Source organism: Athene cunicularia (assembly GCF_003259725.1).
Source record: "Athene cunicularia isolate RWA chromosome Z unlocalized genomic scaffold, athCun1 chrZ_part3, whole genome shotgun sequence".
NCBI lineage: Eukaryota > Metazoa > Chordata > Aves > Strigiformes > Strigidae > Athene > Athene cunicularia.
The window spans coordinates 2,106,874-2,120,218 of NW_020799144.1; the positions used below are offsets into that span (position 1 = coordinate 2,106,874).

Sequence of the window (13,345 nt, forward strand, 5' to 3'; positions counted from 1 at the left end):
GTGTATAAGAGACAGGGATCGGGGGACGTGAGAGTGGTCACGGTTGCGGCACCCGCTCCGCCACGGATGGGCACCCGGGCGGGAGGGAGCTGTGGCAGCTGGGGGGGGGGCGCGGGGACAGGTAGCCCGTGAGGTCGGTGCTGTGACTGCGCGGGGTTTCCTTACAGCGTGATCCGGCTGATCATGCAGTACCTGAAGGAGAATAGCCTCCACCGAGCCCTTGCCACCCTTCAGGAAGAAACTACTGTGTCCCTCAACACTGTGGACAGCATTGAGAGCTTTGTGGCTGACATCAACAGCGGGCACTGGGACACAGTGTTGCAAGCCATACAGTCGCTGAAGCTGCCCGACAAGACCCTCATTGATCTTTACGAGCAGGTCAGCGAGCACGGGCTGTGTATGGCCTCCTCTGGTTTGGTCGGAAGCCCCTCTCTGGTGTCTTCCACTTAAGATTTGCTGATGCATATGTTTGTTTCTTGATGCAGGTTGTGCTGGAGTTGATTGAGCTCCGGGAACTAGGTGCTGCCAGGTCTCTCCTGAGACAAACAGATCCCATGATCATGCTAAAACAAACTCAGCCAGAGCGGTACATCCACCTCGAAAACCTTCTGGCCAGGTCTTACTTTGATCCTCGTGAGGTATGTTACACTCTTCTTGGAGACCTCGGGATGCTGTCTTGCTTGACCCCTAGCCCAGGTCAAAGTTGCTAATGGCATATGACATCTTTTCTGTTCTGGGAGTGAGAATTTGCAGCATCCCGGTTTGAGCATTTTATACATTTGTGCTAGTTTAAGCCCTGCTGGGCCTGGAGACCATGTTGCCGTTGTCCCCCTCCACCCTCGGACACAAGAAGTGGGTTGAGATAAGAAGAAATTTAATACAACAATCTGAACAACGGTAGCAATGATGACAACAGTAAACAGTAATAACAATGAACAAGAGAAAAGATATACAGAGAAATACCTCAATGGTTACAGACAGCCCTGTACTCCCTGCTACCACAGCCACAAAGGAAAAAATTTCCCAGCTCCAGCATGTTAATGTTATGAATAACCCAGCTGGAGATCCCTTCCCCCTCTCTGCTGGGGAAAACAACCCTATCCTAGCTGAACCAGGACATTATATGAAGGTTTTGGGAAATTATGTGTAACACTTGATCATGAGACAGAAGAGCAGTGATTTTAAAAGTATACTGCAAGTGGGAGTTTGGGGATTTATACCTGTATCCTGCCACAGAATGACATCTGTACTTTTTTATCTTACATATGCAGAAGAAAATACATTTTTCAAATAAAATTGTCATTGTATAATAACAGTAATAATAGAGTATTATTTCTAACTATGTCAGTCTGACATTTTTTTGCAGGTATATCCTAAATGTGTTAAGGGTTGGTGATAAAAACAAGGGGTATTTTGAAGGCTTAATAGAAAACTAGTCTGGAAGGGGCTTCAATGCAGAGCAATTAATGTGTTTTATGAAAAATAGCTTAGAAGAATCACTTCATAAAAATAACCTCTCTAGGCATACCCAGATGGAAGTAGCAAAGAGAAGCGGAGAGCTGCCATTGCACAAGCTTTAGCTGGAGAAGTCAGCGTGGTACCTCCATCTCGTCTTATGGCGTTGTTGGGACAGGTAATTCTTGAAAAATTTTTCAACTGTGTCAGTTTCTGTAGATCTTTGCTGCATAAAACTGACTGTGATGTAGTTGATTCTCCAACTCTATAAAAGTAAGACTTAAATATTGCACACTTAGATGTGGTATAGTTAAAAATGGTATTTCCTGTATGTGGCAAGAATTTAGTGGTTGTATGAAGAGTCAGTACTCCAATGGTAGATTTATTCTGTAGAATAAATGCTCAGCACAGAGTGTGTACTTTGAAAATAATCTCCCCTAACACACACTGTTTCTTTTTTTGCACTTTGTAATGGTGTGAGCCCAGAGAGCAACTGAGCCCCATGAAGCCCCTTGCTCATCTCAGGGATGGGGAGGAGAAAACACAACAAAAGGCTAGAGATAAGGAATTCATATAAGGACAGGGAGGGACGACTCACCCATTATGATCACCAGCAAAAGACAAATTTGTTAGGGGAAGAAAAAGAACACCAATTTAATTTAAACACTAATAACAGCAACACTTGACAGAGTAGGACAGTGAGAAGCAGTACCACCTCTTAATAAATGAGAATGGTGGGCCTGAGTCATTCTCACTTGCAAAAAATATTTGGGAAAGCGTTCTGTTCTGTTTGTGGACGTAAGCAAGGTGGTAGAATTGTTTCAAGTAATTGTTTGCATTTGTTGCAAATTGTACAGGTGTACAATTTGTAAGGGTACAGAAAATTTGCTGTATTGTGTTAATTAGAGGCAAGCTTTGATGAGGAAGATATATATTAACTGATACCTAATAGTATGCTTTTCAACTTCTCAAAAGGCACTGAAATGGCAGCAGCATCAGGGACTGCTTCCTCCTGGTATGACAATTGACTTGTTCAGAGGCAAAGCAGCTGTGAAAGATGTAGAAGAAGAAAAGTTTCCCACACAGCTGAGCAGACATATTAAGGTGATTTTGTGTTTCCTTTTGTGTGTGATACTGCTGCTGGTTCCTTCCTGTTCTTTATGTTAGAAGATAAGAGTAAACATTCTGAATTCTCTTCTCTTTTTTTGTAAATAATTTCCCTTTCTCCCTCTCCCTCTTTTTTTTTTTTTTTTTTAAAAAAATCCTTTTTCTCCATGCTTTATCTCATTGAGAGACTTTTTGTGAGTGTCGGAAATGAGGTCCCTTAATAACATAAGGTGCTCACAGTATTTGTTAATATTGTAAAAGTATTAATTGTTTCTTTAGAATCACTCAGTTCTCAGAAGTGAAGAAACTGAGTGTTTCTTCAGAATCACTCAGTTATCAGAAGTGGTTTACTTAGTCCCTTTCTTTATTTGTGCGAGGAAATACTTGTGTCTTAAACTTCTATGCGTGCATATTAGCTTTTGTGAACCACTTAAGTTTTAATCATGAAATACTGTGTACCAAGTCTACTAATGTGATCAGTATTTCCTTTTTAAGGATTTTATCATATGGATTTAAAAAGAGAAAGAAAATTGTGCTGTAATGACACAGTTGTCCTGCAGCACTTACAGTGTCCATAAGGCAGTTTCCCCAACAGTCTCTGTGAAAATTTCACTGGAGAAACACCATTCCAAGTGAAGCAACTTGCGCTACTTCAGAAAATTTTGAAGTCTGCTAGGGATATATATTGTGTTCTGGAAAGGTGTTTGTTAACATAGGCAATTCACTGCAAAACAAAAAAAGATGAAGACAACCAACCCAACTGCTGCTATAGGCATGCAGTGTTTGATGTATGTTTCACAGCTATTACCGGATCAAAAGGACAGGGGTTTTTGTTTGGTTGTTTTTGAAGTGCTAGTATGTAGGTATTGACTGGAGTTTTTGTACATTAATGTTAAATTTGAGAATGCACACCTCTAGAAATACTGTATTTTTGTCACCAAAATGAGACTACAGTTATGTTTTAATGAACTGCTGCTTTTAAATTGTCTTTATATTTTTTTTTTTATAATTATGCTTAATTTATATTTTCCTATAAAACAGTTTGGGCAGAAGTCGCATGTAGAGTGTGCTCGGTTTTCTCCAGATGGACAGTATCTGGTTACTGGCTCTGTTGATGGTTTTATTGAAGTATGGAACTTCACTACTGGAAAGATCAGGAAGGTAAATTGCACCTTATTTCACATGGATTGTTTGTTGGCCAAAGCACTTTGTTTTATTTGAGATTATACTTTGTTTCTCAGGGACTGTCAATCTGAAAAGGGTGTCTGTTTGGGCGATTAAAATATTGGTCTGGAATCTTTACATGGGTTTAATTGTTTGGTTTGTCATAGACTTCCATCTGCAATAACATTATTTTACTGTTCTGAATCGTTGTTGTTGCCTCTAAAATAGTGACAGTAGCACTTCCCTGTTATAAGGCTGTGAGGCCTGCTTGATGATAGGTTATAAAATATAACTGAAGTTAAAACTGCTAGTACTTTTGCACTTTGCCTTAAAATATGTTTCAATGAATTCATTGTTTTGCCTGGTGAATCTTCTGCTTTCATTTAGGATCTGAAATACCAGGCACAAGATAATTTTATGATGATGGATGATGCAGTGCTGTGCATGTGCTTCAGCAGAGATACAGAAATGCTAGCAACTGGAGCACAAGATGGAAAGATCAAGGTACAAATCTTTTTATATAGTATGTTAGTAGAGATGGTGACTAGAAAGTTTCACTTGCAATTTCAGTAATGTTGCAGTTCCATAAGAAAAGTATTGAAGTTTATCATGGCTCAGAAACAGATACGTATTGCCTCTGATATTTAAGCTTCTGTGATGTCATAACAAAGTAACCACCTCTGTTTCCTTTCCAGGTGTGGAAGATCCAGAGTGGTCAGTGTCTGAGAAGATTTGAACGAGCACACAGTAAAGGTGTTACATGCCTCAGTTTCTCTAAAGACAGCAGCCAAATTCTTAGTGCTTCTTTTGATCAGACAATCAGGTAAATAAACTGAGAATGTGTGAGCTACAGTGCAAGGAGGAAAGAAAACAAAATTTTCACATTAAGTAGTTAAACTTTGGAATACAGATTCATTTGACCAGGATTTGATCCTTTTGCACTTAGTTTTAATATTAATAGGACAGAATGATTGCAAAGAGTTGGAAAGGAATAGTTTGAAAGTTTCATCTTTCACCTTGATTAACTTGCATTATTCCAGGACTAGGGGCCAAGTACTACTTGTGATATAATGTCATTTATATTGACCTTGTCCCTTTTCTTTCTGGGAGACTCTAAGTTTAAGAAACAGTTGTCTTAACCTTCAAAAATAACATCTCTTATAATAAGCTTAGGGTAAAAAAGATCCTGAGGGTAACAGGATGATGAAATTTTTTTGAGACAGCCTAATCACAGAATCATCTAGGTTAGAAAAGACCTTGAAGATCATCTAGTCCAACCATTAACCTAACACTGACCGTTCTCAACTACATGATATCCCTTAGCTGTGTCAACCCGACTCTTAAACATCTCCAGGGATGGGGACTCCACCACCTCCCTGGACAGCCCATTCCAACAACCTGTTCTGTAAAGAAATGCTTCCTAATATCCAGTCTAAACCTTCCCTGGTGCAACTTGAGGCCATTGCCTCTTGTTCTGTCTCTTACTACTTGGTTAAAGAGGCTCATCCCCAGCTCTCTGCACCCTCCTTTCAGGGAGCTGTAGAGGGTGATAAGGTCTCTCCTCAGCCGCCCCTCGTACGACCTGTGCTCCAGACCCTGCACCAGCTCTGTTGCCCTTCTCTGGACACACTCGAGTCATTCAGTGTCCTTTTTGTAGTGGGGGGCCCAAAACTGAACCCAGTCATCGAGGTGCGGCCTCACCAGTGTCGAGTACAGGGGTAAGTTTCCTTCCCTGTCCCTGCTGGCCACGCTATTGCTGACACAAGCCAGGATGCCATTGGCCTTCTTGGCCCCCTGGGCACACTCCTGGCTCCTGTTCAGCCAGCTGTCAATCAACCCCCCCAGGTCCCTCTCTGACTGGCAGCTCTCCAGCCACTCCTCCCCAAGCCTGTAGCGCTGCTGGGGGTTGTTGTGGCCCAAGGGCAGCCCCCGGCATTTGGCCTTATTGACACACACAGTTGGCCTCAGCCCATGGCTCCAACCTGTCCAGGTCTCTGCAGAGCCTCCCTACCCTTGAGCAGATCAACACTCCCACCCAACTGGGTGTCACCTGCAAACTGACTGAGGGTGCACTCGATCCCCTCTTCTAGATCATCAGTAAAGATACAAACCAGGACTGGCCCCAGAATATTTTACTCACTAATTTTAAGAGGTGATGTGACAGTAGTTGGTTCCACCCCGTTTATTTTTCTTGTGAAGCAGTGTCATGGGCTCTTCTTTTTCTAAAAGAAGATCTAAACAAATCCTCTGAGAGTAGCCTGAAGTATTTTGGTGCATCTTCTCTGCTTTCTGATATTTGCTGAATAGAGCAAAATTTCCAAAAGTCCTGAAGTGCTTGAGAATCTCAGTTGGCAATAGTCATGTCTCCTGAGGGCTTGAATAAGGGTCTGTGTGTCCCTGTGAGCTGTATATGGGTTAGAGGAGATAAAAGTGCAACCTTAGACATTTGGGGACAATCACTTGCATCATGTTGCTGCTTCCTAAATCAGGCATTGCCAGCCCTTTTAAGGGTTCTTGTCCCAGCTCACACCCTGAATCTATCTCTAATCCCAGCCTCCAGATTCACTGGTCCTCTCTCTCTTGGATCCAGAGAACTATCTTTAGAGTGGGAACAAGAGGAAGAAGGACCCATATGAAGTGTTTTCTGGGCATCTGTTCTTTCCAGCAGTCTGACATGGGATATTAGAGATCCAACCCTGGAAGACAGGCTGATAGACCCTGAGAGCTTCAGCAGCAGAGGTTGCAGTTTGTATTTGAAATGGCAGTACAGCCTTTCCAGTGCTTTGGAGTGCTGGGTTTTGATCCATCTCTTCAGCTGTACATGGTGTATAAGGGACAGCTGAGAGAGCTGGGCCTGACTGACCTAGAAAAAAAAGAGACCTAGTTGCCTTATCTAGAGGTAGTCGTAGGTAAGACAATGCCAGACTCTTCTCAGGTGCACAGTTCCTACACAACCTGCAGGAAGTGAAATGCTGAGAGAGTTAGGTCAGGCTGGGTGGGAATCTCAACCCTTGAAGAGTTTCAAAGCTAAACTGAAAAAGACCATGAGTGACTTGAAAGTTGATGTTTGTTTGAGGAGAGCAGTAGAACAGAGGTCTTCTGCGGTCTCTTCCAGCCTAAGTTACTCTGTGATTGTCTGACGTGTACTGCTGTATTGGAATCTGTTAGAGAAAAACTCTGTGGCCATGTGGTTTATATATTTGTGCTGGCAAGAGGAAAAACTTTCAGTGATGAAAAAGAGCCATAGAGACAGGATCATTTTTCTCTTAACTCTCAAAAGATAATTATTTTTCCAGGCTGTCTGTGCAGTTCTGGTTTTGGGCATGGGAATTCTTTTCATTTCTCATGCAAACCATCCCTTGCTTCTGTAGCACCAGCACTATCTTGGAATATGAGCTGTGGGGTTTTTTTAAACCTATCTATATAGTTCAATTTCTCAATGTCTGTGACATTCTTTTTAGGCAGTGAAATTTCATGATGTCAAGGCCCACGAGCTGAGTTCCTGGGAACCCAGGATTGGGAATTGAGTCTTTATACACATTTCGGAGTCACTTTGGTGCGTAATCCGATTAGTGTAGTTCAGCAAGTTGATAGTGTGTCAGTGCAGTTACAGCAGTTGGATATATGGTCTATCTGCAGAGAATCTAAGGAAGTACATCCCTCTTAATGTGGCTAGGTATGATGGTTTGACTTTGGCTAAATGATGCCAGGTATCCACCAAGTCGCTCTTATCACTCCCCCCCACCTTTTCCCCTCGTTTCTCAACAGGTCAAATAGGGGAAAGAAAATAAGATAGACCAACCCTTGTGGGTAAAACAAAAGCAGTTTTAGTATAAGCAAAGCGAAGCAAAGGTCTGTGCACGGAAGCAAAAAAAAGCAAACAGATTTACTCTCTACTTCCCATGAAGAGGCGCTGTGGGGCCTTCTCAGGAAGCGGGGCTCCAATACACGGAGTGGTTGCCTGGGAGGACCGAGGGTCACACACCCACAGACACCCCCCACACACACCCCTTTCCTCCTTTCTCCCAGCTTTATACTGAGCAGACGTCACATGGTCTGGAATATCCCCTTGGTCGGTTCGGGTCAGCTCTCCTGGTTGTGTCCCCTCCCAAGATCTTGCCCACCCCGTCCCACTGGGGGAGGAAAAATGTCGGAAAGAGCCTTGGTGCTGTGTAAGCACTGCTCAGCAGCAGCCACAACACCAGGGTGCTCTTAACACCCTGCTAGCTCTGAGCGTAAAAACACAGCACTGTGAGGGCTGCTATAGGGGAAATCCAATTCCGGCTCAGCCAGACCCAGTATGCTGGGCTAAACTGAACATACTTGGCATTACCTGATGCTTTCCACATGCTAACTTACATGCATACAGTTACTGCAGCATACCTGGTGTGTAGGTAGTCTGATAAGCAGTGACATGATAAGCAGTGGATTGTTGTGGGACAGGTATGAAGGTGATTAGGCTTGCTTCTGTGCTCGAAGAAGGTTCAAAAGTCTGTTCAATCTGTGTAAGGCAGAGTAGGCATAAATTATAAAATAGTTTAATTTAGAAGGTACCTCTAGAGGTCTCTAGTCCAATATGCTTGTCAAAGCACAACCAACCTGTCAGTTAGGACAATTTGCTCAAGGCCTTGTCCAGCTGAGTTGTCAAAATCTCCATGAGTGGAGACCCTACTGGTCTTGGCGTCTGTCCTAGGGCTGTACAACCTTCTCGGAGAAAATCCTGTTTGGACCTAAAGATGTTTTGTTTTGATTTGTTTTTTTTTCCTTTTTCACTTGTGCCCTTTGTCTCTTGTCCTTTAGCAGTGCACCTCTGAGAAGAACCTGACTCCATTTATTCTGTAAAAATTTGTTAGTGATATTAACCAAATAGTTAAAATTTTTCAGGTGTTTAATAATGACTTATAATTTCTTAATTTTTTTTAATTTAAAGGATCATTGCAAGAATTAAAGTCAATTGTAACTTTTAATACTAGCAAATAATCTCAAAAAATACTCAAACTCTGTTCTAACCTAAGTTACCAGATGGGAAACAACCTCATCCAACCCTTGTTCCTGCAGCTCTTAGCATCTGGAAGGTGTTGCTTAACGTTTCTGTGGTGCAGCAGTTCTGATCCTGCACCTATTTTGTGTCTTGTTACTGAGTGGAATTTGGTCTCTGCTGCATAGATTGGGTTTGCAGCAAAGCTTTTCTGTTGCCATGCAGGCACTTTGCTACAGTTGAAAGCAGCTTAGATCAGTATTGTCTAGTTCACTGTTAGTGTCCTTTGGGATTATCCTGATTTAATAATTTGTTTAACTTTTTTGTCTACAAAGAAGACAGCAATTGGATGCTACTGAACTTCACTTCTCTGGGCTGAACACACCCAGCCCTCTCAGCCTCTCCTCGTGCATTATGTGGTCCAGCGTTCCAGCCATCTTGGTGGCCCCTGAGTGCAGGCCCAAAACTGGACACGTTCCTCCAGAGGTGGCTACACCTCTGTCAAGTAGGAGTGAACCTTGATCTACAGGCTGTGCTCTCCTACTGCATGGGGGGTGTGGCTGTGTTTCCCCAGTGCCACAGCATGCTGCTGTCTTTCAATTTGTTTTCTGCAAGGCTCACCAGGTCCCTTGCTGCAGACCTTCTCTGCAGCCAGTCAGCCCCCTGGTTGAGTCTCATGCCAGAGCTGGTTCTGCAACAATTTGTTCTCAGTATCATGAGGTTTCTCTCAGTCGATCTATCTGGTTTCTCAAGGTCTCCAAATTCCTCATCTGTCTTTTTCAAAATTGAGTTGCAGAATGTGGGACTTAGACTGTGAATCAGATTGTTCCGGTGCTTGATGACTATATATATTTTATGTTTAATAGAACGGGATTATGTAATATGTTTAATAGGTTTGGGTTTTTGCCTGTACTGTAAAACCCAGTGGTACCAATGGTACTGCTTTAGATGAAAATGAAGAAATGTGTACATCTAGAGGCAACTGCACAATGAACAGGCATTACAAAACATCTTAATGGGAAATGTGAATCTGTTTAAATCCTGATACATATGAACTATAGCATAAACATTTTAATTGAAATTATGTAAAGTTCGATGTTGAATTGAGGGCAGCAGGCCTCAAATGGAATAAGGAGTTTAATTCTCAAGGCTTCAGACTTCTACTTGAAATTTCTTGCTTGATATTTCTGTAGCCAGTAGGTATACAATTTAAGGCTGATGCAGATTAGCAGTATAATTTCCTTTTAGATGACTGAGCAAACTTCTTATAGAGTTGCACAGTAAGAGGCAATGGCAACAGCTTGCAAAAATAAAAATTCTGGCAAGTTTCAGGAAGAATTTTTCTTGACAGGACAAGGCCTTAGTCAAGCTGACCTCACTTATAGTTGAGTATGTTGGACTAGAGACTTCAAAACTTAACTATAATTTTTGTTTTATCAGCTGCTTCATTTCCCCTTTCATGTATTCTAATATATACGGTGTATACTGCATACAGGTCCTTGAGGATGAAGGTTGTTGGTATTTCCCTAAGCTTTTAACAGGAATGTATAATGTCTTTGAAAAGGGCTTGTGATAAAAGCTTACAACTTTTGGAGTTTTCGCACTTTCTATTGTTGCCTATCAAAGGTATCTCAGATGTAGAATATGGTGAAGCCATAGGGTGGTTTAGACTACCTCAGTTGTGCACTCAGTTGTGACCTCTGTTTGACAGGATTCATGGTTTAAAATCCGGGAAAACTTTAAAGGAATTCCGTGGTCATTCTTCCTTCGTCAATGAAGCTACTTTTACCCAGGATGGACACTATATTATCAGTGCATCCTCTGATGGCACAGTGAAGGTAAGATAGCATTTATGCTTTGTAAGTAACACATTCAAACTGTTTGCATGTTATAGCTGGTTTGTTATAACTGCTGCAGTCACTGCAGAAGGACTTGGGGTTATCTGCAATAATAAGTCTTTCTGCTTGTGACCTTTGCTGTAGATTGGTGTAAATTAGAACTGGTGAAGTTTCATACTGTGCTTACAAACTGTTTCAGAGCCTGTTTCTGCTGTATTTGTGAAAGGAGGACATAAGTGCAATACTTTCTTGCCTCTTACTGCTTTATTCTATAAATAGAATTGATCGTGACAGCTCTTGCCCTAGAATGTGGAGGATTCCCTTGTCTGAAATAAAGGCATTTTCCTGCTTGCTGTGTTGGACACCTGTTTGGTTTTTTGGTGCTTAGGGGTCCCTTGCCATGTAAGATAGGTAATCTAGCATAAATGAAACTGTAGAAGTGATAGGCTTGTATTCTAGTCTCAGCAAAGAGTGGAACTACTCAGTGTGTGGTGGTGAAGAGTAGTAAAGCATTGCTGTGTAAGGGCATTACTGACTAATAATAAGTGAATTAATACAGAAACAACTACATTAAGTAGGGCATCAGTGCAGTGCATGGGGAGTGGGTAAACATCTGGTTTGTAGATGTGGCCTAGGAGAGTGTGATGGATTTTGCTCATATTAAATGGGGCATTACTTCAAAGTTGCACTCTTTCTTAGACTGCCCCAATCATGGGAATAGCATAAAAAGGTGGTATCTTTAATTTTGATTGTACTAGTATGTAAACAACAAAAATATTCCACAGATGATGGGTTAACATTTTATTTTAATTATTAAACAGACAGTTCCATTTCCTGTTTCTAAACAGCTAGAACACCCTGGTGTTGAGGCTGAAGCAGCTGTAAGCTGGGACATCTCTCCCACAGATACCAGGATTTGCTTTTTCAGCGATTTTTGTGTCTGTCTTGAGTAAGACAAATTGCATGTACAGAGGCTGTGCATATATTCACAGATACCAGCTAAAACCAGGAAGGAAGTCTGGACTCGACCCTCAGGGAATACAGTTAATGAAAGGGAGCCAGCCTGAATTTTGATAAGGGCCATTCACTTTTGGTTCAGTTGTAGTGAAATTGTTCCTGCTGTCCACACTTCAAAATAGATGTGATTATTTTAAAAAAAAAATCTGCTTTAAACTAAAATTTTTGAAATTCATATTTCCCTTCAGGAGCCTTAAAAAATCTGAATCCTTTATTCTGAATAATCTTATTTTTGTTTAATTTTTTTAAAGCTGATTGATTTTACATTTATTTTTCATACTAGGTTTGGAATGTGAAGACGACAGAGTGCTCAAACACCTTCAAGTCTCTTGGCAGTACTGCTGGGACAGACATTACTGTGAACAGTGTCATTCTGCTGCCTAAAAACCCAGAACACTTCGTTGTCTGCAACAGATCGAATACAGTTGTCATTATGAATATGCAAGGACAAGTATGTGATCTTTCAAGTCTCGGTCATTTTAAAAATGCCAGAAACCTAATTGATAACTAGTCTTGGGTTAAACCCGATTTATCCAGTTTGCTTGCATTGCAGAACTATTCTGTACCCAGTTTATAGAACAGCTTGAATTGTAGTTGCAGCTATGGAGACATCCTGTGTTCTGAACAGACCTGTTACTGCCTAAATATTTTTGCCCTGAACATAGTAATGATATGCTGCAGTTTAATCCTACCAACTATTTTTTGGGGGTTATCTTTACAGATTGTAAGGAGTTTCAGCTCTGGTAAGAGAGAAGGTGGTGACTTTGTCTGCTCTGCACTATCACCTCGTGGTGAATGGATCTACTGTGTTGGTGAAGATTTTGTGCTCTATTGCTTTAGCACAGTGACTGGCAAACTGGAGAGAACTCTGACTGTAAGTTCTTATCTTTGAGCTTTTGCAGAATTCTAAACACTAAGATGATCTAAGTGTTCATTACTCATGAAGTCCATAAGGAGAAGCCTTGTATCAAGGAATCTTTTACCTCTGTCAGCCATGATTGGTGACGAATGCATACCAGAACAGTTGACTTTACAGTGTCTTTAGGCTTTTTTAGAACCATTTTAATTACAAAAGTTACGAAAATGTTTACCCATCAACCTTATTTGAACTAGAGCATGTCCTGACCTGGGCTCTGGCTAATGGAGAATCTGACCAAACTATCAGATTTAAAGCTGTCAGGCTTAAATTTGCCTTGCATTAAACTAAAGAGGAATACCAGCTTGCATGTCTAAATATAATGGGGAACACATAGATGTCATGGATTTCAGTGGATGTAGACCTTCCCTGAACCTTCCATCGTCCAACAAAAAGTAACTGTTGTGTTACAAAAATTGTTTGCAACTGGAATTTTAATATTGGGGAGTATGTTATTCTGCTTTTGCTGTATGCCTGAAGCATGTTACACCTCAGTCCAGCTTTCCTCTAGTTCTTGTTTGAAGGGAATATTTGGCTTGAATCTGTTTATCTCCTGATGCATCTTTTTTGCTTATTCTCTAGGTTCATGAAAAGGATGTCATTGGCATTGCTCATCACCCCCATCAGAACCTGATTGCCACTTACAGTGAAGATGGTCTCCTCAAGCTCTGGAAGCCATAGCTTGATTTTACAATGAGCTATGAAGCGTGCCTGTTAGTTGCAGGTTATTGATGTTGGTGCTTTAACGAGGTCTGAATGCAAGTGTGTGATATTTTCTCAATTTTCAGTTCAGGTTTCAGAGAATGCCATTTTTACTTCCTGGTCTAAAGTTAGGTAGATTGATGCTTAAATACAGGTAAATTCAGATAC

General features: G+C 41.4%; 1 protein-coding gene across 1 annotated transcript; it reads left to right on the forward strand.

Moving 5' to 3' along the window:
- Positions 1 to 173: 173 nt before the first annotated feature.
- Positions 174 to 13,345, forward strand: SMU1 (SMU1, DNA replication regulator and spliceosomal factor). The gene is made up of 11 exons (XM_026866639.1): positions 174 to 378; positions 486 to 638; positions 1,523 to 1,633; positions 2,431 to 2,559; positions 3,604 to 3,723; positions 4,114 to 4,230; positions 4,422 to 4,549; positions 10,416 to 10,542; positions 11,843 to 12,010; positions 12,281 to 12,433; positions 13,058 to 13,345. The coding sequence occupies exons 1-11, from the start codon at positions 184 to 186 to the stop codon at positions 13,154 to 13,156; spliced, it is 1,500 nt and encodes a 499-aa protein (XP_026722440.1). The 5' UTR covers positions 174 to 183; the 3' UTR covers positions 13,157 to 13,345.

Coding starts and splice junctions, on each gene's coding strand:
- SMU1 (XM_026866639.1), top strand. CDS start 184: ATGCAGTACCTGAAGGAGAATAGCCTCCACCGAGCCCTTGCCACCCTT. Junction 379..485: donor TCATTGATCTTTACGAGCAG/GTCAGCGAGCAC, acceptor TTCTTGATGCAG/GTTGTGCTGGAGTTGATTGA. Junction 4,231..4,421: donor CACAAGATGGAAAGATCAAG/GTACAAATCTTT, acceptor TTTCCTTTCCAG/GTGTGGAAGATCCAGAGTGG.